This window comes from Hyalella azteca, unplaced genomic scaffold (genome assembly GCF_000764305.2).
Source record: "Hyalella azteca isolate HAZT.00-mixed unplaced genomic scaffold, Hazt_2.0.2 contig13779, whole genome shotgun sequence".
NCBI lineage: Eukaryota > Metazoa > Arthropoda > Malacostraca > Amphipoda > Hyalellidae > Hyalella > Hyalella azteca.
Window position 1 is genome coordinate 102,234 of NW_025943688.1, and position 24,688 is coordinate 126,921.

At 39.9% G+C, this 24,688-nt stretch overlaps 2 protein-coding genes across 3 annotated transcripts in view; one reads left to right on the forward strand and one right to left on the reverse strand.

Moving 5' to 3' along the window:
* LOC108680978 (calcium-dependent secretion activator) overlaps nt 1-24,688 on the reverse strand; it is a 117,360-nt gene that overhangs the window by 69,545 nt on the left and 23,127 nt on the right. The window contains exons 2-8 of the mRNA XM_047883831.1: nt 18,930-19,098; nt 8,319-8,481; nt 6,095-6,262; nt 4,039-4,214; nt 2,117-2,196; nt 1,369-1,511; nt 955-1,035 (exon numbers count right to left, since the gene is read on the reverse strand). Coding sequence (XP_047739787.1) covers nt 955-1,035; nt 1,369-1,511; nt 2,117-2,196; nt 4,039-4,214; nt 6,095-6,262; nt 8,319-8,481; nt 18,930-19,093 — 975 coding nt within the window. The 5' untranslated portion in view covers nt 19,094-19,098. The remainder of the gene's footprint in view (nt 1-954; nt 1,036-1,368; nt 1,512-2,116; nt 2,197-4,038; nt 4,215-6,094; nt 6,263-8,318; nt 8,482-18,929; nt 19,099-24,688) is intronic.
* On the forward strand, nt 12,072-15,057 carry LOC108680981 (mucin-3A). 2 transcript variants are annotated; one of them, XM_018169918.1, is made up of 4 exons: nt 12,072-12,155; nt 12,648-12,743; nt 13,485-13,899; nt 13,948-15,057. In XM_018169918.1, exons 2-4 carry the CDS (start codon nt 12,680-12,682, stop codon nt 15,005-15,007), a joined length of 1,539 nt encoding a protein of 512 aa, XP_018025407.1. In that variant the 5' UTR covers nt 12,072-12,155; nt 12,648-12,679; the 3' UTR covers nt 15,008-15,057. The 2 variants fall into 2 exon arrangements, with proteins under 2 accessions (XP_018025407.1, XP_047739788.1); XM_047883832.1 differs by having other exon boundaries at nt 13,485-13,898; nt 13,971-15,057.

The window sequence follows — 24,688 nt, forward strand, 5'->3', positions numbered from 1 at the left end:
TGGTAAATTTTCATGCAGTCTCTGGACCGATCAGCTGAGACTAATCATCTCACTCACGTGTACATTAGCCATCATTTAGTTTAAGACTACGCAATTCGAATGTTTCGGCAAAGCAAGATATTTAAGTTTAGTAACTAGTGCGCTGCATAAGGTGACTTCCATCGTCGTGATGTCGTCTATATGTACAATCATAACCACTGCAATAGTCAATAATTCTTTCAGCCAGGCAATCAACACTAACTCAGAATGAAGTCGAGCACGATAAATTAAAAAAAAAACTTTAGAATTTCAAATGATGATCATTCTTCAGTAAATTACCGAATAAAATTTAGCAATCTATCACAGCTGACGCCTCGACACTGCATCTCAACTGTCTGAATGGCGACATGCATGGTCATAATATATCGATTTATCATTATCACCGTAGGCAATTCAGATTCTTAATTATTTTTACTACAATTTTTCATTGAAGCAGAACCCGCTCGATCAAAATAACTTCACTTAGAGTGACTTTTGATATTAAAAATATTGATATTAAATTGATAAAACTTTTGATGAATTTTCCTCACCAAATCTGACATGAGAAACACTCCATGTAAGCATTAATTCATCCGTCTTCATTTATTCATGCAAAACATTCTACAATATACCTAACCATAAGACTTTCTCATTGATAGCCGTTCGTCACTCAAAAAATTTTATCATAAAATATTCTCAAAAATTCTACAACTTTCAATGCAAATTTGTCTTCTACCTTCATTGCATTATGATTTTGCAACATTTTAGACCAGTGCAATTCATTGCTTTATTCAGATTTGTCTGGGCACGTCTTGGTCCTGACGAAGCTTAAGGTGCAATTACTTTTTTGCATATTTAATTAATTAATCAATTAGTATTATAATTTTTTGTATATTTTCAATTCGTCACCGAAGCCTAAAGGGTAATGCTACTCACCCGCTCGAGCTCGTTGACCTTCTGCATACGACCGTCCAGCTCCCGCCTGATGGCCGCCGCCTGCTCGTCTTGACTGTCCAGCTGACAAATCAAATCAGGATTACAAATGTTTGCAGTGGCAATATTTTCCACTTTCTTGTAGGTTCCAAGCGCTCATTAAAATCAAGTTTTTAATAAATCATGAGCTGATTATATTTTACTTAGGCCGCTAAAGATGGTAAAAAAATCCCATAGTTCCAAGATTTAAGACTAGTGCACGAAGCCGTGAATTCTTCAGTTCGAAATCAACCTGGAAGATATCGTTGAAAAAATGAATGGCTAGTCCGCGGTTTAAAGAGCCCCCTTGAATGTCGTTTATCGTGTCCCGAAAAATGATCTGTATTAGCCTAAATTATGTTAATGTAACTAAAGCACCTGCAAGGCGTTGTAGAGCAGCTGATGCTCGAATTTCTTGACGCCCAAGATCTGCTGGAACACGTCGAACAGTTGCTCCTTGGGCATGATCTGCTCGCTGTTCAGGGCCGGTATTCTGTTCGGTCTCTTGGTGTCTTCCTCTCCTGGACACCAGTAATGATTTAAATCTTGAAATTTGCTCGGAGATTTGAACCTAAAATTGGCCAGTTTGTTTCTATCGTACCGTTACTTTTAGATTTATTTAACCATAATGTAGGCCGATTGTGAGTGGTCATCTAATATGCATGTTTATGCTTACTTAAGCACTATGTTTCTTTTATATCTTCAGGCGGGGGTTAGTGTTAGTGAACTCTATTTTAAAAACCGCTGTTGCACAAGATCAGTGTTGCCAGATGGCATAAAAACGACGCCATGCCCGCGGAAAAAGAGGCCAAAATAAGCGTAGAATTCAATATTTGCTAGTTAATTTGTAGGCGGTGGTGCAAAAATTTAATATGCGTTTTTTATAAATTACATTAAGGAACATTAGACAAAAACTAAATAGTATAATTTAGCAAAAAAAAAAGAATCCTTGCACGAAATTCACGAGAAAATGCTATCTATTTTTTTTTGTCATATTCCTCCAACCTAGTTCACTCAGTTCTTCAGTAAAAATCAACATTGAAGTAATATTGGCCTTACTTAAATTTTTTAATTTCTTAAAGCTTCTATATCCAAGTATCTTAGCACTTCAGGCCACGAGACTCACCTTTTATGATACAGTCAAACTTGGCCATCCAAGACGTGATGACGGTTTCCTTACTCAGACCGTCTATTTCTGGCAGGGACCTGCCACATTACCAACAATACAGTTAGAAGTTAAAATTCATCTCGTTAGTTACGACAAGCAAAATATTTTAAATTTATTCTTCCGAGTGCTTTTCTTAACGTAGTTGTATTCGCCCATCACAAAGATATGATAGGTTTTTATAACGTTATTTAAGTTCCCTAGTGATTTTTTCGGTATTGATTTCGGTGATTTTTTTTTCAAAATAATAAAAAACCAATTTTTAAATTAATAAAAATTGATCAAGGCCTTTGTTTAGTTATAAGTGAAAGCATGTAATATTTTTAATGCAATTTATGTAAGAAACAGATGACTACAATCCAGCACACAGAACACATTAACCTAAAGCCCAACTGAAGGTTGTCACACACAGAACGGAGACGAGCCAGTGATTGTCGTTGGACTTGGTCATTTTATAATTTCAGGAAATTAATTATCGATCCGCGTTTGAACTTCCGAATTTTTGATTATTATTGTATTTGAAGCCTGGGCACGCGGATATTTTTCAATACCATAAAAAATTCTCGTCTTTCTATTCACTTCACAGTAGTTCAAGAACTAATGAGCTAAACGGAAATTTTTTTTACGACTAAAAACAAATCATCAAATATGTGACAAATGGTTTGATAATATACACTATTGATCAAATAAAAACGATAATGATAAATTAAAATGACTAATGATAAAATACACAAAAGATTTTCTTGTGTATCCGCAGTACCTATACTTTAGGTTTTACTCGACATGAGTCCACGTAATATTAAATAAGAATGAGAAATTAATGAAATCAACACTTTCCCACATTTTATTACCACACTTCTCTTTAACTTCACTTCTTGTTTGTTTGTCTGTCTGCAACAATTCTTATAATCGATATTTAACCAATTGATCTGAAATTTTGCACACTTGCGTAAAGTCGCAGACAATGCCTGAATCAATTGCCAGAACAGAAAATTTTTTTGAAAAATTTAAAACGTAAAAAAATAAAAAAATTAATATTTACAAATAAAATAATAAATTAATTGTAGATGTGTAACATCGGTGACACCGGCCTCTTTAGAGGTGTGGTCTTTAAAAAGTACTTTTGAACGAATATCTTATTTATATTTGTACTCCAATGGTCCCATTTGAAATACCACATAACAAAACATCCCAGCTACGCCTGATTAAACAGCCGGACCTGCTACTTATTGCGCACAATTCCCAGAGCCGCGACGAGGTAACCTGCTGTGCTTCGATATTGTACGAACTAAGATATTCCCGGAAATCATGTTTGAATTACGTGACAACTTGATTTGCCCGCTTTTTACATAATTTATCCGTTTTATCCTTATATTTTTCGGGACATTTTTCGTCTCCTCTTGTTGCCCTCATTCATTCCTAAAAAAAACGCTTCATTGATGCATTGAAGTTGTAATACGTGATATTAAAAAGATGATAATTTTCTGTAAGCTTAAAGAAAAGAAGAGTTTTTAGGCACAGTGCACGAGCGAGGAGCGGACGTTGCATCGATACGCTCTTTCGCCGGACCAAGCAAGGCGCCGGACCCACATAAGAGCACATAGCGCAACGTTATCTGGACATAGTTTCCTTAATTTCCTTGATTATAAGCTGTAGCAAGAAGCATCATTGGGACTGACCGGACTCTCTATAGTTTCACTCATTTTCTTGATTATAAGCTGAAGCAAGAAGCATCATTGGGACTGACCGGACTCTCTATAGTTTCACTAATTTCCTTGATTATAAGCTGAAGCAAGAAGCATCATTGGGACTGACCGGACTTTCTATAGTTTCACTCATTTCCTTGGTTGTAAGCTGAAGCAAGAAGCAGCATTGGGACTGACCGGACTCTCTTCCTGACGTTGTTGCGGAAGACCTCCCGCAGGTCGTGCTGCGAGCACGCCCCTGACGCCACCAGCGCCGTCACGCGTTCGCTCTTCAGGAAGACGTCGGTGTAGCTCTGCACGGCGTTCGTGAACGCCTCGTCCGCGGCGATCTGAAGCTCGCCCTTAAGGAAGCTCTGAAATACAAATTCAAGAGTGTATGATTTTATTATTGATGTCAAAAGCTCATCTTTCATATACATTCAATATTATATATTAAAATGCAGCCCTGGAGGTCGAGTCGCGTATAAAAAATACTCATATAACTTTAAACTTCTGACTTTTAACTCAAGACTCTCTACCTGCCACTGTTTTGCTGGAATTTTAGCAAACATACTTCACGATACAGCACCAAACGGCATTCAAATCTTCAGCTTAGCTTCTTTCGGCTCCTCGCGACAATTATCGGGCGTCGCTCATAATTATTCCTAAAATTCGCTGTTAATTAATTGAGACGTCATGAGATCACGTTCTCCAGGCCCTCATTAGACTCGTAGCGAGCAGTGATGGTGCTCCTAAACTGTCAGATAACGAGCGAACTCCTACTCTTAATAAAACTTGACGTAGCGCTAGTAAAAACTTCAACGTGCCGAAACAGAACTTGTCATAACGCGGCTTTAAAACATGTCATAGTATCTGACATCTTCCTTACATCGGCTCGGTCCAGCCTCACATATCTGACACCCACCCTTCATCGGCTCGGTCCAGCCTCACATATCTGACACACAACCTTCATCGGCTCGGTCCAGCCTCACATATCTGACACAAACCATTCATCGGCTCGGTCCAGCCCCACATATCTGACACCCACCCTTCATCGGCTCACACCAGCCTCAAATAACTAAGCATTTTCGATGAGATTCTCAGCGTTTCTAGACGAGAAAGGCACGCAGCCCAGCGTCTTTTGGTGCTGCTGGCCGAGACGCCGAGGGACTCTCATGAGCACACAAAAGCGCCTTATTTCCTGTGGCCTTGCACGGAAATAAAAGCAACTCCTGAAGAATGATATTACGTGGCGTTGTGTTTAGCTTGTGTACGGGTGGGCGAGTTCTCTTTTGCACGTTCTGCGTAAAAAAATATTTATATCATACTCCAGCGTTAATGTACAAAATTAATATGTAAAATGTGCGATTTGAAAGCCAAATTTTATGACGAGTCGCATGAGGCTGCCGAGCTGTAAAAGTCACCACCATGTACATACAGATAACTTTTACGCACGACCATTTATTCCTCTGTATTTTTCAAAAAAAAAAAATATTGTAGAACTACCTTAATTCTGATGCGGATAAAAATTTAGGGTGTTCAAGAAAGGTTTGAAAAAATGATGTATTTACAGCTGACGCAAGATGTTCATTACTCTGCGGATATTGATGCCCGTATTTGATTACCTTCAACATAATCTTTCAAATATAATCTCAATAAAATCACTTGTGGAGTACAAACACACTTGAAACAATAATGGATGACGCTTTATCAGTTTCTTGCTCAATAAGTTTATCACTGCTAAGCCCAGTAGATGCTGACGGTTTCGTAACTCCGTCAGTCAATCACGGACGTATTTTCAAGTTTAACCTACCAATCGTAAATGAGAAATCGGCTACTACTTTTATGAAGGCAACTACGTGTACTTCGCCAAGTTTTGACAGTACGGCCCCGCATAGTAGCATATGTTGCTACGCTGTCTCTTTAGAAGACAAATATTGTGGTTTCTCTGATCCAGGGAAACTTATTGTTCGGAACGTATACAAATTGTTGAATTCAATCTACTTGCTTATCCTAACGGGGCCTGGATATACATAGATAGACTGCAACTAATTCTAAAAATATGTTTTTTTCTGTTATCTACCACGTCTCTTGGTCAGAGCTAATGATTAAGACCACGCCACTCGCTCACAGCAAATGATTAAGACCCCGTCACTCGCTCATAGCAAATGATTAAGACCACGTCACTCGCTCACAGCTAATTATTAAGACCCTGTCACTCGCTCACAGAGAATTATTAACGACGATGAGTCACCTGGAAGCGCCCCAGGATGGTATCGAGCTGCTGCTTCGTGACTTTGATGGGGCGCTTGGCGAGGTCCGTGGGCTGCTTGGCGTTGAAGGGGTAGGCGATGGTGCGCATCACGAACACGTACAGCTGCAGCCGCTGCTTGCGCTCTACCTCCTCCCTCTCTTGCTTCTCCTGCAACATAAATATGTGCACTCTTAATATGCAACACTCTATACTAATAATAGGCTGAATTGTACGTGTATTCAACCATCCTACTAGAAACGCCGTCTACCACAATCCTGGTGCGTGTTGGTAACATGCAGGAAACACGGTAAAGTACTCGGCAATACTTGCTACCAATACTTCAAGGAATGGTTATCAACGATACCATCATTACTTACAGATAGCCTGCTCGGTAATTTTGAAAGTCATTCATTTAAATATCCTCATTCTTCTTAGATGTGACTCGGTTGGGGCAAGCATGATCCTTCCTTCAGACTCAACAATCTTTCAATCTTTGTAAGTACGCCGATCTTGTGTGGCTTTTCTTCGTGGGAAAGGCCACGAATATTAGCTGTTATGAAGCTAGACTCTGCTTTTTCTGAATTTTTTAATGTCCGCAACACCGCTCTCCTTATAGAGATCTAAGGCTCAATAACCATTTCTTTTGCTGTTGAATCTGATCTACTAGCCTCTATAGGTCTAAAAAAATCACCGACTGATATCGGGTCCCCATTTTAGCGCATTTCCTGATTTATGGAAAAAAAGGCGCTATTGTGCTCGTCATGTCCGTCCGTCTGTCTGTCCGTCTGTCCATGACCACGTTTTCGTCGACGATAAAATGCGCTGCAGTTAGTGCTGAGTTATATTTTTGTTCTTCAGCGTGGTAGGTTGCGGTTAACGGTGCGGTAATTACTGAACTCGTTTTATTGTCCTTTCAGCTTCGATAAACTTTTTATCCGATATTTTTTGATTTAGGATTAGATCTATGTAATTTTCGGAGAATGATGTATCAATTTCCTGTTTCCACTCAGCCATTTTGGGCATAGGTGATGAAACCGAAAGGTTTTAATGTTTGTAATCCGCCTCCCTTATATAGGGCGGCTCCAGCACAGTAACGGGTGATGGTGTTGGCAATCTTCCCATTAATTAATCCGCTTTAATTTTTGCTTCTAAGTACCGACCATCTGTGACAAATCTTATGAAGAGATAACCTGTAACTCATTCGTTTATTGTAACGACCGCACTTGCCCTGAAGATACTTCCACCGACGCCCTCAGCGCCCGCAATGCAGACATCAACACAAGCGCATTGCCATTACGCTCGTACGTACATATACATAAATAGCGTAGGATTGTTAGTACGGGACTGCCATATTAGAGGCAACTCAGCATCTGACTGTCAGCGCTAGACTGTCAGCACGGAAGTGTCATTACCAGACTGTCATAACTTGACTGTCAGCACCAGACTGTCAGCGCTAGACTGTCAGCACTTGACTGTCAGCACTTGACTGTCAGCGCTAGACTGTCAGCACGGGAATAGTGTCAGTACCCTACTGTCAGAACTTGACTGTCAGCAGCAGAATGTCAGCGCTTGACTGTCAGCACTTAACTGTCAACGCTAGACTGTCAGAACTTGGCTGTCAGCACCAGACCGTCAGCGCGCTACTGTCACCACTTGACTGTCAGCACTTGACTGTCAGCACTTGACTGTCAGCACTTCACTGTCAGCACTTCACTGTCAGCACTTGACTGTCAGCACTTGACTGTCAGTGCTAGACTGTCAGCACGGGAATAGTGTCAGTACCCTACTGTCAGAACTTGACTGTTAGCACCAGAATGTCAGCGCTAGACTGTCAGCACCAGACTGTCAGCACCAGACTGTCAGCACTTGACTATCAGCACTTGGCTGTCAGCACCAGACTGTCAGCACCAGACTGTCAGCACTTGACTATCAGCACTTGGCTGTCAGCACCAGACTGTCAGCATTTGACTATCAGCACTTGGCTGTCAGCACCAGATTGTCAGCACCAGACTGTCAGCACTTGACTGTCAGCACCAGACTGTCAGCACTCGACTGTCAGCGCTAGACTGTCAGTAAAGAACCGTTCTCGGGGAATAGTCAGGTTATATGTCGGAATAATAATGACTTAATAATTGAAAACTTTCAAAGCAATTCAAATGCTATGGCTCATATTAATGGCCACAACTTTTCTAAATAAATCATTAACAATAACTCCTGCACTCACGGCTGGGTCCTCCTGGGTGAGAGTCTTGTCGCTGAGGGCGGAGGGGGAGGGGGACGAGGGGCGGGCGATGGAGTTGGCGCGGGAGCTGCCGCCCCCCATGGCCCCCCCACCGCCCCCCGCACTCGCTGTGTCCACGCTCAGGGTGCTCGACGGCGACACGCTCCTGTCAGACACGCGTGTGAACGTCATTAACTGAGATAATCACATTGATATAGTACTATTAATTAATACCTATGTTAATTAATAACTTTAAATACAGGGTGCGGCGCGGGAACTTACTTATTTGAATTGCGCGCCACGTGGCGGCCATTAGTCCTAGGAAGGTGGCGCCATGCGCAATATGGTGCGCGGGCTAAACTTTAAATGTAGCTCTTTGTAAAAAAGAAAGAATTAAAACGCTATCTTTAATACTTTTTACTTTGTGATTTTTTTAAAAGAGTAAGTTCCCACGCCGCACCCTGTATAATGAATCATCGTCGATAAATAGCACATATTAATAAACACCATTCACAAGTGCAATGTATCCCTCAGCCGCGCTAAGAATGCACCATGTTTGCCCATACATAAAATTTGATACGCATTATGAGAAATTAATCACGAGGATAGTGCAGTTTAAGTACAGACAACCTACAACAATTTGTCCCTACGAAGGTTTGCAGTTTGGCTATGAATATAATTTTAATAATAAACTATTAAACATGTTTAGTACAGGTCCTGTAGCCTCGCTCTGTATGTTTCACAACTAACTTATGAATACACACCCATTCTCTTCATTGCAAAAGCCCGAGCTAAAATTCATGAAATATTACGAAAAATAGCTATATTATGAATAAAGCTATGCATGTGACAGGGTCAATATAATAACAATAACAAAATTGTGCCAGTATTCAATCATCCTACCAATCACACCGTCTACAACAATCCTGGTTCGTGTAGGTTACATGCAGTAAACACGGTAAAGTACTCGGCAATACTTGCTACTAATACTCATACGAGTTATCATCAACAAAATCGTTATTACTTACACATATAATGCTATTGGCTCCCATATATAGGATGGAAAACATTTACTGAAGTCACCTAGGTTGTACACAATATATAACATAATCGATAGTTTAGGCTAAAAGAAAATGAAAAACCACAATCTAGTTCAATTTTAGCACCAATTGGACAAGATGCGCAAGATAAATTCCCCATTTGTGAGGTGAAATAAATGCTGTGGGCACCAAATCTCTCATTAAAACAACATTGACATCTAAGGCACATGAAGCTTCGTACCCTGAATTTCTAACAAACTCAAGGCACGACAGAACTCAGCGCTACACACAACACGAAAGAAATGCGCGCTCATCAAACCTTTTTTGCGCGGACGACGTAAATCAAGGAGGCGTTTGGCTACGAAAAACATTAGCGACATTTAATATATCTGCAAACAAAATGTTGAATTTGCGACTAGCCAAGGCCTATATGGGCTCTGGCCGGGGAGGCGGCGGCAGATGAATGGCAGAACAAAATAAAAGCATTTCGTCGTGAAGAAAAAGGTATGGAAATTGTTGAAGCATCGGTACTTAGCTTTCTGTGTTTCGGGGCACAGTAAAAAGCTATCGAAACTGGGCGCAATGTTGGACGAGAACAATCATGATCTGGGTTCCGATAAATTGATCATCTGGCATCTTTTGTGTACAATATACATTTATCAATGGTGAACTATTATACAAATTCTAAAACTGTATATGGGCTGAAGACATAAGACACTGTCCTGATCAGAGCAGACTCAATAGCTCATGAAGTTTCAATTTGAATGTATAATATCGTTGTATCTTATCATTGATAAACTGAGAAAAGGAAAAACTCCGCTTCTAAAATCCGTATTCGATCAACCAGAAATTGTAATTAAATTTTTGATCTTCAGCTTAGCAAGTATAGGACTTGGCGTTATGTTAGGAAGTTAATAAAAAACGCAAACCATGCACATCGGATCAAATAGATATCACAAGCGGCCATTGATACGCCGCAACAAATTTGCATTGTATTCACTGTTCTTTCCGAAATTTTTCAGTAAAAATTAAATGGTTTTCAAAATTGGGATTATATACTAACAATTTTACGCGGGAAATAGGTACTCAAGTGAAAATGCAAGACTCGCATGAAGAAAAACTGAAGGGCAATAGTGGAGGGTTAATATCAATCTTAAATAACAGGAAAAATTTTCAAGTAAAGGATGTAAAGTAAAAATGCAAATTGGGACTAACACAGAGAACTACAATTAGAAAGACATTGATTAAATTAGCGCAATGCCTACAATGTTCTACAGGGAACACATTTGCGAATTTTTTTAATTGACTTGAGCTCAATGGAAGGAACATCGAACATCAATGAAATGTCTATCTAAATTATGTGTACAGAGAATAAAAAAGCGAAGACACCAAAATGTGACACATTGATAACGTTTAAACTACACATCAACATGATGTAACCGTTTACCTTGTTTGTGAACATCAAAACATTGAATTATGCCAATATAGGCAGTGAATAGAGAGGCGCGAATTATACTGAAAAACGAAAGTAGAACACACACACCACACACACACAGTGATACACATACGCAGGGCGATTCGCTCTTTAGTGCTATAAGAATATTTGATTGAAGAATTTGCAGCACATTTGTATAGAGTCAGTCCCGAAAATGGGAAAGTTACACACCGATAGCAGCGCCAGGGACATGCTTATAGATATGACAACATCGAAAAGCATCGTCGGGGCAGTGTTGGAGACGCTTAAACATTAACATCGACAAAACATGGAAACATTGAAACATTTACATCGATAACACATGGAAACATTGAAACATTAACATCGATTAACACACACTCGGACATCGAGCTGCCGTACCCTGTAGTTGTGCGCAGGCTGGACCTCCGGAGACTGAGGGAAACGCACGAAAGAGGCAAATTTAGGGGGTTAATGAGGGAATGTTAGGTGGTTATGGGAGGGAATGTTTAGATGGAAGAATTGTTAAGAGGGTAAATCTGTAATGCAGGCATACGAGTGTCGGCATAAGCAAAAATTCATTCTGTAGTGTCTGTGTTCACCAGTTTTGTAATTTATTGCGTTTATGCAAATACGATGATAGTCGTAATTTTGTTTTCAATTAGCATATTGGACGTGTTCAAGAAGTATACTCTGAATATTGAGAGACCTTAACTAATTTGTCCCCAATTTTAAATATTATTATGGCCCTCCAATATTAGAAGCGTCAATTCATGTGGAATAGAAAAACATTTTTTAAGAGAAACACAGGACTAAAACATTAACACCAGCCATTATTAAAAAAGTTCAGGGCAGGCAATGTAAACATGAACAATTATATAGCTTAAAAGGAGTGGATGGAAATTTAATGGGAACGCCGATTGAGCCAGATTTTGCGTCAAACATCTTACAGCATCTGAAGAAAAACATGAATCAGACCTAAAAAATATAATCATCTGATGCTGATACTGACACCGCAGTGGAAAGAATGCAGTTTTTCCATTCCAAACCATTCCATTATATGCCGTACTAGGATTGGTTTAAACCCCACGATGTTTAGAACCACCAAAATTGCATGCATGAAATCGACTACAAATATGAATTAAAAATATGGGTGACACTTTATTTCATTCGATCGCACATCCTGAAATTACCTCCGCTGGCCTAGAAAGAATAAGTTCAACCTTCTTCGGGGTTTGACCAGTATCAACCCTTACACTCAAGTATCAGTTAAGCGGAATCTGCGAGCGGAGACGCCGTGCTGTCAATGTGGATTGAGTAGTAGTCGGTACCTGCACCGTTTAGTTAGTAAGTGGGACGAAGTTCATTTTGTATACCTATGGTGCATAATTTATTGATGTGTGCGTGGAATCGAGAAGATGAATGTGCTCGGTGGATGATATAGAAGTATTAATGGTGATATCGGCAAATGCGGTAGAGTAGTGCTTGCCGTTCCGGTTCTATATTCAGAGCGTGTTGAGCTGTGCTAGTGATCGAGAAAATTTGGATAATGGGCACTAATATTACTGGTATTTATCTATGACTCGCATTGCTCAAATTTACTTTGCTCCCATTTGTAGGTAGTTCAACTGAAACTCGTTAAAAGTGATGAGGCTGTCGAATAGATGTTTTCCTTAAATCCTCGCACCTGGCCAGACCGGCTTATTAGGCGGTCTTTCTCGCAGAGCACCAACACATAATTTGAGTGTGGTCAGCTGAATTGTGTTGCCGATCCTTTCTTCATTTTATGAAAGCGGTTTCATTGTGTGGTTGACAACCTACTAGTCATCTTTCCTTCAGGTCTGCGTTGTCTGGCAAGCTGGTGATTCATAATGGCAACGATGATCTGGATTACGAAATTGCTGTTCCTTGCCACTATTGCGTTGGGAATAGAAGGTACGTACAGTACTAATTAATAAAGTATTGAGTAGCAATGTCGTACAGTTAGCGCAGATCAAGTTTCTTAGACCTAGAGCAAACTTAGTATGGTTGCTTGAGCTGTTGAATTCTGAATGAGCTTGAAGTGGGACCTTCAAAAATTTTGAGCCTTGTTCCTCTGGAAGCCATTTCGTCGTTGTGTTCAGAAGTCTCGGGTATGAACGTGAAGTTGACCTCCGCAGCTGTATCTCCGCTTAATGTTTGATCCGCACTGCTGTAATCCTTACGCCCAGCTATTTCTTTTGATTTTCTAGATTAAATTTGTTTAATTGGCAGGAATTAATCGTGGCATTGATAGCAGTATTCAAATGTACTTCTTAGTTCGTAAGATTCAGAAGCATGGACTGGTCACGACACTTTCTTTTATTTAATCGTCCATATATTTTTATTAGGCGGAAAGTAGAAATTTAGATATGACCCAGGCAGGGGTTAGCGGATATGATCTAGTTTGTTGAAAGTGTTAAAAATCATTCGGATGTAGTGGTACAGTTCTCGGCTAAGAGCTACATCAGAATATTTATATAATATAATATAATAATATAACCGCTACATCAGAATATTTGAGAATTCGTACGCTACATAGCGTGAAGGTCAGGCCATAATACACTTGAACTGGTGAAGCCAGTACGCTTGAGGGTTCTCGAGTCAGGGTTGAATGCGCGTCAAGCCGTTGTAGATTCCTTAATCATAATATTGCAGATGCTACCGTTACACCGAATGTGATAGCGGACAACTGCATAGTTGAGGGGTGCCCGCGCTTCAACCCGTCCTGCGTGCTTCACACCGGCGCCCGCGGGAAAGGGCCTCTCTTTTTCCTCATGATATCAGACGAAGATTTGGTGGAATATTATGCTAGCAGGAATCCTGCTCTAGCTGCTCACCTCACCCCTCCTCGAGCAGATGATGCATCAACTCCACGTCCAATAGCTCATGAACACGAGTTTTCAACGACGCCAGTGTCTACATTATCTTCAACCACTTCTCAATCGTCAGTCAACAATGCCCATGATCCTTCATCGTTATATTCTCTTCTTAGAGAATTCTTGACTACGCCTCCTCCTCCTCCTCCTAGATCTGACACTTATTCTACTCCTCGATCTGCCACTTCTGCCACATATTCTACTCCTAGATCTGCAACTTATTCTACTCCTCGATCTGCAACTTATTCTACTCCTCGATCTGCCCCTTATTCTACTCCTCGATCTGCCACTTATTCTACTCCTCGATCTGCCACTTATTCTACTCCTCGATCTGCCACTTATTCTACTCCTCGATCTGCCACTTATTCTACTCCTCGATCTGCCACTTCTGCGTCTCCGTCAAGATCCTCGTTCTCTACCCCTATTCAGACAACTCCGTCGCCTCTTTCAGAGTCTCGTTCCTCAACTTCCCCTTCACCGCCTCCAATTCTTCGATCCATCACTTCTCCGCCTCCTCCACCGACGTCCTCGCTCTCCCCTCACCATAGTCAGACCACTACATCTCCTCTTCCCGCGGCTTCATTAACTTCACCTTCTCCCCCCACTACTTCACCTAGACGACTCCTAGATGTAGATGACGAAGACGGTGAAATAACTACCGAACCTAATGAAGTACTCCAAGCTGAAGTTGGATCTTCGACTCGGAACCCTGTTGAAGATTTGTCAGGCTTTTTCTTGGTATTGGCATCAAGGAGTGGCAAACGGCACGCACTTGAATTGCCCTACATTCCCCTAGAGAGAAATGATGGCGTGGACCACCAAAAAGATAGTGACTATAGAGTAGAATCTTCTTCACCATCTTACAACGTTGGATCAAGTCCCCGGAAGCCCAATGCACGTGCTAGGCAAAGAAATGACAGAAAAGGTAATAAAAAAGGTTACAGCGCTGAGCATCTTCACCTTACACCGGGATTCGACGAATTAATTGTAATCCCTGGTGCCGAAGAATTTCAAAACTATGACGACAAATTTGTCGACTACACATACGAGGATGAGGACGGCAATATTAGCATAAACAGATATGTATACACGTCTTCGTGCTACCCAAAGACCTGCTCGAATGGTATAAAATTTTACCCGCACCCGAAACATTGCAATTCTTATTTCGTATGTGAAGATGACGGAAACGTCACTCGCGTCGTCTGCCCTCGAGATACAATGTTTAACCACAAATTGGGCAAGTGTGAAAGAACAGATATCAACTCTGAAACTCTGTGCGATCCTACGCTTGAGTGCTCGTAGCCCATGTCTGCGTTAATTGTGAGCTTTTCATTAAACGAGATTAAATTGGACATTCTCTTTTTCTCCTGCATGCGTAGGGGATCGCGCAAATCTAGGCTGGTGCAGTCTACTGAACTGATAATGCTGGTAAGAATTGGATCAAGTTTTCAGAGGGGTAAGGACGTAATTCAGAAAGCTAAAATGCAGATGCTGGCGATCGTGTGTCTTTCTGTATTCAACCGTTTTGCCCCACGAAGAAAGAAAATTTTGAACTTGAAAATATTTCCGTCCACAGCTCCAGTGATAGAACAACGTGCTTTGAGAACACAGGAGCACATATGGGTAATGTCTATCTCGACGTATGCGAATGGCTTAAGAAAGTCGTTAGGTCAACAAGTAGAAGGCCTGGGAAATCCTGCCAAACTCGTCTCAAATAAAATTATAAAGAGAGCATAATTTGCTGGACAATCTCCCCAGGCTCTGTGCCAGTCCAGACTTCGCTCCTTCATCTGCTCCCGACTCTGCTGGAAGCGTATAGCAACAGTCTCGATATTTGGGTCAAGGAAACCTTACTGTACCTCCGTTCCAAAATGAGACGAGCTTCCTCCTCTGCTTCGAGCAATGCTTAGGATTTAGCTCCTGATTCGGGGTACGGCTTGGATTTCGGTAGACAGTTTTTAGGGTTCGTCAACTATATAGATTGCATGAACCACTTACGGATGACGCTGCAGAGCGATTGAAGATGTCGATCGAATCTATCAATTGACTTCGACAGGGATCTCGGAGCAAGCGAAACTGTTACTTAAGTAGACAACGGCTGCATCTGTTGTCAACGGGCATAGCCTTAATCAGTAATCGCAGTACAGGAAGAGTTCTATGGGAGTACACTGCGAGCTGAGAACCAATTTCCACGGGACCTGGTGAAAGGTTGCCGCACCCAACAAAGTGCACCCTAACGGCCAACTGTGTCAAAGTTGAACATTCACTCGCAAGCTATGGACCACTAGAAGCGAATTTAACGTGAAAGATCGTAAAATCAGATTTAATGGAGCTGATGCCAAGTTGAATTGATCTCTATTGACTTGGATTAAATGTCATGCCCGGGGCTTCGTGCTGCCGAGAAGTTTGCGGTTACCGTCTCGTTGTCGCTTGCATAAGTGGCTCTTTACTCGTTTCTTTACTCCTACATTAAAGTTTAATTTGAAGCTCGGTGAGAGAATAGATTATACCCTTGAATTATTCTGAGGATAATAAGGAAATGCTTGATAAAACGGGCATTGACATACTGTTAAAATGTGAGAGGAGCCCGTGCACTACAGCTAGCATGCAGTAGGCATTTTATCAGATAGTTATATTCGATATTGGTCAAAGTATTGCGTTCTGAACTCGTGCGTCAGCTACATTGTAATACCGATACATAATTGTCTTAAAATAATTAGACGAGTAGCATAATTTTTTTATCATGTGACATGCGATTTTTTCAACATACAGCAACTATAACGAATTGTAGCCAATCTGCGTGAATTAACTGCTTTTTCGATTGCAGAAGGGAGATGCTTTAAGATTGAATCGACAGTAAGCTGGTGCATCTAATGAATGGTGGCATGTGTTGGCAAGTGATATGATCTTCGAAAATCTATCTTTTACAGAATTAGCACCTGGCTTTGGGCCTGACTTAACCATCGGTGGAACTTCATCAGCCTATACCGTGAAAGATCCTGAAGGAAGAAATCCTACCGATGAATCCACCGAGCGGAACCAGACACCGCCGATCGAAACAAATTTTCGCGGTGGACTTGAAAGGATTAGAAGAGCCAACCGAAATAAGACTCGGATCGAACCAAGGGTTGCATTCACTCTCAAGGGGCCTGCTCGTCGTCTAAGTCAGATGATCGTCAATCCAAAGTGGGAGTATACGAAGAACTGTGAACCAATTTGTAAGGTAGCAGGGACCATGTTCCCCCACCTGACAAAATGCAACATGTTTTATAAGTGTTCTACTGACCTTGAAGTTGAACTAATGAGCTGCCCGCCAGGAACACGTTACGCTCCTATTTTTAAGTCCTGTGACAATCCTGAGAGAACTTCCAACAATTATTGCAAACGGCAGGATAGATGCCCTTGAAGCCACTCCGGTTAGATTTCTTTCCAGGCTATGCAAGGAGCTGAGAGCGACATTTGCAGACAATTTAATTATTAACAAAACGGTGGCGAACTAAATGTGGTTAGCCATAGTTTGCACCGTTACCCACACTGCTCGATACCCTCCAGGAGAAAAAGGAATTTCAAGAGTTAGGCCAATTTATCACTGGAAATGATAAGGGAAAATGTGAACTTTTTTATTAATGTCAATTGTTTTTATTATAGTTTCGTCGACTTCTATGAAATGGAAAGCAGGAGATTTGATTTAGTCACCATTGACGTTAGCCCTGACCTTACAGTCAAGAATACCTCTGATCGTGTGTAGTTTCGAGCAGATTCGTGCATCACACACAGACGAAATGGACGTCTATTCAATGGAAGAAATCGTCCAGTGAATATTTTTAATTCTGATAATCTGCAAACTGTGAAATGTCAACAGCAAAGCTGAAGTAGGATCATTGGCATGACCCTTGAATTCCAAAGGCGAAAGATTACAGTATCCGCATTTTAGCAATAATGCCGTTGGTCACTCAGTACTTGAGTTTTAAAAGATGAACTTTTAACGAAGTTCCTAAACTGAAAGAATTTGTAGAAAATCGTTTGTTTTAATTCAGATTCCTCGTATAAATTCAATTTTATGATGGCATGAGCAGCATATGCGCTTGGCGAGGAGCGAGCCTTACGTTGCTGCGGACTCACGAATTGATAGGCATCCAGTAAATGTCGATAAAGCCGACGTCCGTATATTGCCGAACTGAGCAAGCTGATGTGGCATGAAAATCTCGACAAGTTCAGTCTACAGTTCCTTTGTGATGTGAACGGCAATTAAATGCCTTTGTTTGATTAAATTTTCCTTTTTGACGATGCACTGCTGTATTCTTTCAGTGTTGGATGAATGTAGATTGTAGATTGAATGGATAATTGTTGGACGATAGTAGATTGAATTAGGGATAGAAAATTCCTAATTGGTTTTATGGACGGCAGCTAGCTCAATGGATGTGTGATGTCCTGTCAATGAACGTGCCACTTGTCCATGTATCTCGTGTATGGAAACCTCCAAACTCTGAGCTCACACTCGTACCAGTGCAGTTGTTGTGGCAGCGGGTTTGTCGCTTGTAAATTTTGGATCCAACTCTTGCCTTATTTTCCTGATCGTATTGAGATGACTTCGAGTTCTGACAGCGAACAATTTGGTTATTTTGAGGATAACTCGTTCTGGCATAAGGCTTCTGAGAGGGCGTTTGTTCAGTCGCTCTTAGCTCTGGACGTTTTCGGTCGCAAAGGGTTATTGAAAAATTTGACTATATAGATGAAGAAATTTACCTCTGAACGTGCAAATTTAATGCTTGCTTTGCAGGAAATGTTGTTGAAAAGAGAAAAAGTAGAGATCGGTAGCGAAAAAATGGAAATGCATACGACAAATGACGGAAGTAATTGCAGCCAAACTTCCGTGAAGCAATAAATTTGTATACGTATAACTAGAAATAGTTTTAGATGGCAGAATTTACTGATTTATAACTATAAATGTACACCTGAAAGCTCTAATATAGTGCGCATTCGAAATAGAAAGTCTTGTCGAAAAGAAAAGTTTATGAGACCTGTGGATGTAAACGTTAAATATACTATATAATTAAAATAAAAAAGTTGAGGGAGAATTGCGCTCTAATTTAGTGCGCATTCGTAATCGAATGTCTTTGAGAAAAGAAAAATTTATGAGACCTGTGGATGAAAATGGTTAATTGAATTATATTATTAAAAATAAAAAAGTTGAGGGAGAAGTTGCCCAGCATGCAGCACAGACCTGGTGAGCTGGGCCTGAGGCACCGCCAGTCCAGCAGACTCCTCTTTCCTGGCAGCCTGGACGCCGCCCCCTCTCTGGGGACCTCCTCCCCCTCCCCTGGACGGGGGTGTGTCCTCCACCGCCTCATCCCCCGACCCTTCGTCTGAGCTGCTCGGCTCCAACATGCTTCCTGGGAAAGAATTAAATTAAATAATTAAATATATAAAAAAATATTAAATATATAAAAATATTAAAAACTACTAAATTAATTAATTAAATAGACATTATAACAATAAATAGGCAGCGTTTAGTATGTCTATTAGCTTCTCGTCCCTGCAATCCACACAGGAATTATTATACTAAATTTTTAAGTTATAAAAGAAGTGTCATAGACAAGTTTTTCTAAGCACTGGTTACTTGAAAATACAATCGGTACGTTTGTTACGATGTTCAACAGCTACATTTATTATAATTCGATCCATCGCTTACATTCCTTGGTCAAAACTTGTTGCTACAGTGTCCAATACAAGTAATACGTCACTCGGAAGCCTGAGCAAGAATAACTATTCATTATGTAAAATATTTAAACGCAGATGGCGAAGTTTATATTAGTATAAAAAATTGTCTATGTGCTTGCATTTTAACGAGCTTGACCTCGCAGCCTTCGTAATCTTCGCAGTTTCTTTAGCACTGCACCTCCACCAGCCGCTGAAAATTTACGGCACCCAACACTTGGGTGGCGTCCAAAACGTTGCTAGGACATAAACTTGGTGCAAACTCCACCGCTCTTAAATGAAGAGCATTGTGAGGCTTAGTTGAACTTAGTTTAAGTTAATTTAGTAACCAGATATGAAGGCCGGGCTAATTGAACTTAAAAAGCGGTCTCAGGAATGGTGTAGGTTGTCGCAGTGGGAATTTGAGAAGCCTAAATTGTAGACGGTGCGTGCGCATTGTAGGGAAAAGCAAAGCACCGATGACTGATATCCGCAACTAGAATGTAGTATCAGTGGAAACTAATTTGAACCTTTAGCATGTTCAGCAGCAGTAACATTAATATTGCTAAATAAAACAATCTACAACGACAAAATGATTACACGAGTTATTTTTGTTGCGCAGCATTGCATCTTGAACTCGAAAGTCTGAGTGACTTTATCAATTCAAAGCCCACGTCGGATTACGAAATGCACGAAATAGCTATTTCGTCCGATCAACCTTTTGAAGCTTTTAAAGAAATATTGTTCAGGATCGGAAGATTTAAATTGATAAGGGTCGCAGTATCATAGCCGCTGCTATAGCTTAATCTTCAATACTATAATTTTAACGAACATTGATCATTACATATTTTCTGATAGGAAGCAGCTTAATGGTTTGGGTAAATTATATGCCGAGCGTGAAGAATTTACTTGATTTTAGATAATTTCGGGGAATTTTTACTAGATTTTGGGAATTAATAGTGCCAACATTTCCGTTCCCGTAAAATAATCGTTTGATGTAACACTAAATTGATTTTTTATAATTATATTGTAAATAAATAGACGTCTCAACGCCATCTGCGACGCGTATTCCAGGCTTCATATAAAGACAATTTTCTGAAAGTGTATAACGCGCCCGCGATGTTCGGTTGTACCAAACGTCACGCCAATCTCTTCGTAGATAATTATAATTTGTGTTATATTTTATATTTGAATATTTACGATGAAGCATTCATTATCCATTTCAGTTGTAAAATCTATAGTTGAATTTTCAGTTGTTCAGTGTTAGTAACTCCGAGCGTCTGAGTTCATTTGCAAAGTTGTTTCCGCACTGCAGGATTTCTTGTTTTTTCCGGCAGTGACGCAAGCCAAGGAACTTTATGGCGTCGCGCAGCAGCATGGCGGCGGCCCGGATTTGTTCGAATAGTATTTTGTCTGCGAAGACGTCCACAAAGCTTCGCCTAAAATAATTAAATGGATTTCCCCTTCCGCGAAACCTGTTACCGTAATTATTTTCCGTATCTCTTTTACAATTTTTGAAAAAAATGTCGCATTCCCAGCTTCTGTAACCTGACGTGATGTCAACAAATTTATTCTACGTCGGTGATCCGAGCTTTGCTGTATGTCGTCCTTATCTTACTACCGTCATTATTTTCAGTGCAATAATTGGGAAGCACCGAGTACAGTGCGCGGTCGCTTGCTGTTAGCTCGTCGGCTGACTGGTTATCAGTTTACTTCGCACCAAACTGCTCTCTGCACGAAACCTGCAGCTCGTTAATAGTTCCAGACTTTAAAAGACTCGAGCGGTTCCAAGAACATAATTTTCATCCCGATTTTTATAATTCGTTGACGCCTGTCAAATTTTTCTCAGCAAGTTTTCATAAAAATATTTCCTCGGGGAACTGCACCAAATTTCAAGGCGGCTCGCCATATGGAGCGCGTGCAATTTTCTCTCTAGAATATTTACTAGTGAGAGGAATTTAATAATGCAAATGACACACCAAATTATGCAAATATTCGGCCTGTTTCAATTAAAGAACTCCCAAATGAGTTCCACATTCTAATTTATCCTTGTAACTTTGAATGCTATCAATTCGGTCTTTTTATTGAACCAATAATAAATAATTACAGGCCACGAAAAGGCTTGATTTCAATCATCAAACCATTTTCTGCGCAGACTGAATCAAGTCGTCATTACCCCACACAGAAGATTGAATGTGTTTTTCCATCTGATGTTTGTCAGGTTTTACATTTTCAGGAAAGCCACTTGCTAAAGTCACTCTAATCGCCGTAACTTCGAATGTACGTTCTTCCTGAGGGTGAAATTAAAGCTGAAACTCATAAAGCTTTCACACCGATATTCATGTTATTAATCATCTTATTAAACATAAATATTTCCATCTACAGAAAAGAAGCTAATCAATGATTTCCGGGTAACGCTATAAAGTTCTTTCATTAAAATACTCTAGTGATTGCAAAAATTTGCGGAGCAAATTAAATCAATGAAAACAATAAAATCTTCATTAGCGGTGAACCTCTTCACAGCATAAACCAAACATATCAATAAAAGCTCTAAAAGCATCATAAATAGCTAATATCACTAAAATCTTCGGACCAATTGAATGAGTGGAAATTTCTTTAGACTGTAAATTTCATATATTCTTCATATGCATTATAAACCGTCAAATTCATTAAAATTATTGAATGTTTCACAAACCTATTTCATTAAAATGTTTGTATGCATTAAAGACAACCAAATTTCGATTAAGTCTTCATGTAAATTATAACCCGTCAGAAAAGAAAGTTTTCATATACATTAAAAAAGTTCAATTTAACTAACAGTAAACCAACAAATTTCTGAACACTTCAAAGACTTGATGTATTACTGAAAAAATGCAACTAATATCATCAAAAGCTTTCTGAGCCATAAATTTCTTTAAAATCTTCATATGCATTATAAACCGTCGATTTCATTAAAATCTTCCTGTGCATTTTAAGCCGTAATTTTCTTTAAAATATTCATGTGCATTTTAAAACGCCGCGTTTATTAAAATCTTCATTTGCATTTTAAATGTTTCTGACTTTAAAATCTTCCTAACCGTTGAAAATATTTGATGAATTTAAGGCATTAGCGCGGTTTTCCAATGACAACTTAGCGCGCGGCCTCCAAAATGTGAATACCAGGCATAGCGCAGATGCCTAGAGCCTCATTGGGCAGATGCCTAGAACTTCATCAGACAGATGCCTAGAACCTCATCAGGCAGATGCCTAGAACCTCATCAGACAGATGCCTAGAACCTCATCAGGCAGATGCCTCGAGCCTCATCAGACAGATTCCCTGAATGAGGCTGTCTACTACAGCTGTGTTTGACTGCCTGTTGCGCGACACGCTAACATTCCAATTAATCTGCTAATGAGGTAACATTTTAAACTGAAGCGGAGAATGTCAATATTTGATGGTTGGACAAGGCTTTCAAAGGATAAAGATCGACTAGATAAATTACGGGAATTTTTTCAGCGTAAAATGACTATCGGATGAAGCAAGCTCTTTTACCAGTGTGAAAATTGTGAATTAAATTTTTGAAGTTTCTCTCTGAGATGCGTTGGAGTGTTCCGTAACGCAAAACTTCATATCGGTGAAACTTGATAATCGGTGAAACTTGAAAATGGAAACTTCCATTTTCCTAACATATCAGTTCATGATTTTTTTAATTTAAAGTCAATCGGTTAATATTGGCAAACTCAAAAGTTAATTTTCATCAACGATATATCTGTAAACAGTGTATCATCAGCTGACACAACAACACAATTTTTCTTTAAAGGAATGTGACTTTTGGATGTTATATGCGCGCGTGGCATGTAGGGGACTTTGGTAAGTCCCCGACTCATGTTCGTTATATTGACTTATTCAATTTGTATATGTCATTCAACTATATTTTTAGGGGACGTATCTTCTGAGTATCTATATTAGCATGTGCACATCATTTAACCTTCTATATACCGCCAGACATGAGTAACCTGAGCAATATTGTCACAACCTACTTCCCAAAAAGGATACGTTCTAGTAGCGAAAAATTACTTGCACTGATGGTTGCCGCCATGTACGACAACTTCAAAATGTTCTCTGTAGCATACAAACGTCCTCATGTTGCTACACTCAATAGTTTACGTATAATTTAAGTTAAAAGTTATAAACATAACATAGTGATCTCGGCGCTGAAGCGTAGGCCTAATGTGGACTGTTGCCGATTCTTTTCCTTTTCGTGCCTTGTTCACAGATCTAAACTCGTGTCATTTGACCGGATATTTTCATGACTGACGATAGTTTGAAGTAGCTATTAGACTTCCACCGGGTTCCCGGAGAGTGGCATACGGCGGTAGAGGGTTATGTACCTATATTTAAATGTAATATTATTCGAGTATTTATATATTACCATACATTATTCTAGTATCTATATTATTCAGTTACATATTATTTGAGTATCTATAGACTCAGTTTCAGAAGTTTGCAACATGACAAAGTTTTGAACGAGAAGAAAATGTTAAAGAAGAGAGGGAAATGAAGTTAGTTTCCAAAAATTATTCAAAGAATTTTATGGGGCGCTTGAAACTGCCTGGTATGAATTTGCAGGCTCGGTCTGCGTACCGAACTTGGGGCTTGATTTGCAAAATTGGGTTAACTTCATGCCGGGAAAACCTCCGATTTCATGAATACGATTTTGTAAGTTGGACTGCAGGGCGTGGAGTATTAACGCTGCAAGGCAGAATTTCGAGTTACATGTACTGAAAATGAGGAACACTCAGCTCGAATTTCATAATAGCAAATATACGATTATTTTCGTCTTCAGCAGCGATGACATGAACTAATTTTTAATTTCTCGCAATTCATTTGACAATTCGGTCTGAAGCTTACATATTCAACCGAGCAAGGGTCGTCTCGTCGGTTTCAGGAAAATGTCCAATCAGATTTTTTCCATTGTTTATATATTGATCGTAGTCACAGTCCGCAAGTTAGTAGTTTACGTACGAACAGAACAAATTGTTGTTCTTTAATTTCTCCCAATATATCATTTAGCTTATTTCTGTTTAGTTGAAGCTGGTCTCTAATATGAGATGCGGGCCACGCCGTGTTCAGAGGCTCATTACCGGCCACGCAAATGAAAATTGTAGTTTGTTTTCTGTGAGTAGACCGCATTTGCATGCATAAGAAATGAAAAAAGCGGAAAATTTTAAATAATCTGATAAATAAGAAATGTTAGCAGGAATTTGCACATCGTTATAGCGAAGTAAGAAATATTTGAAGGAATT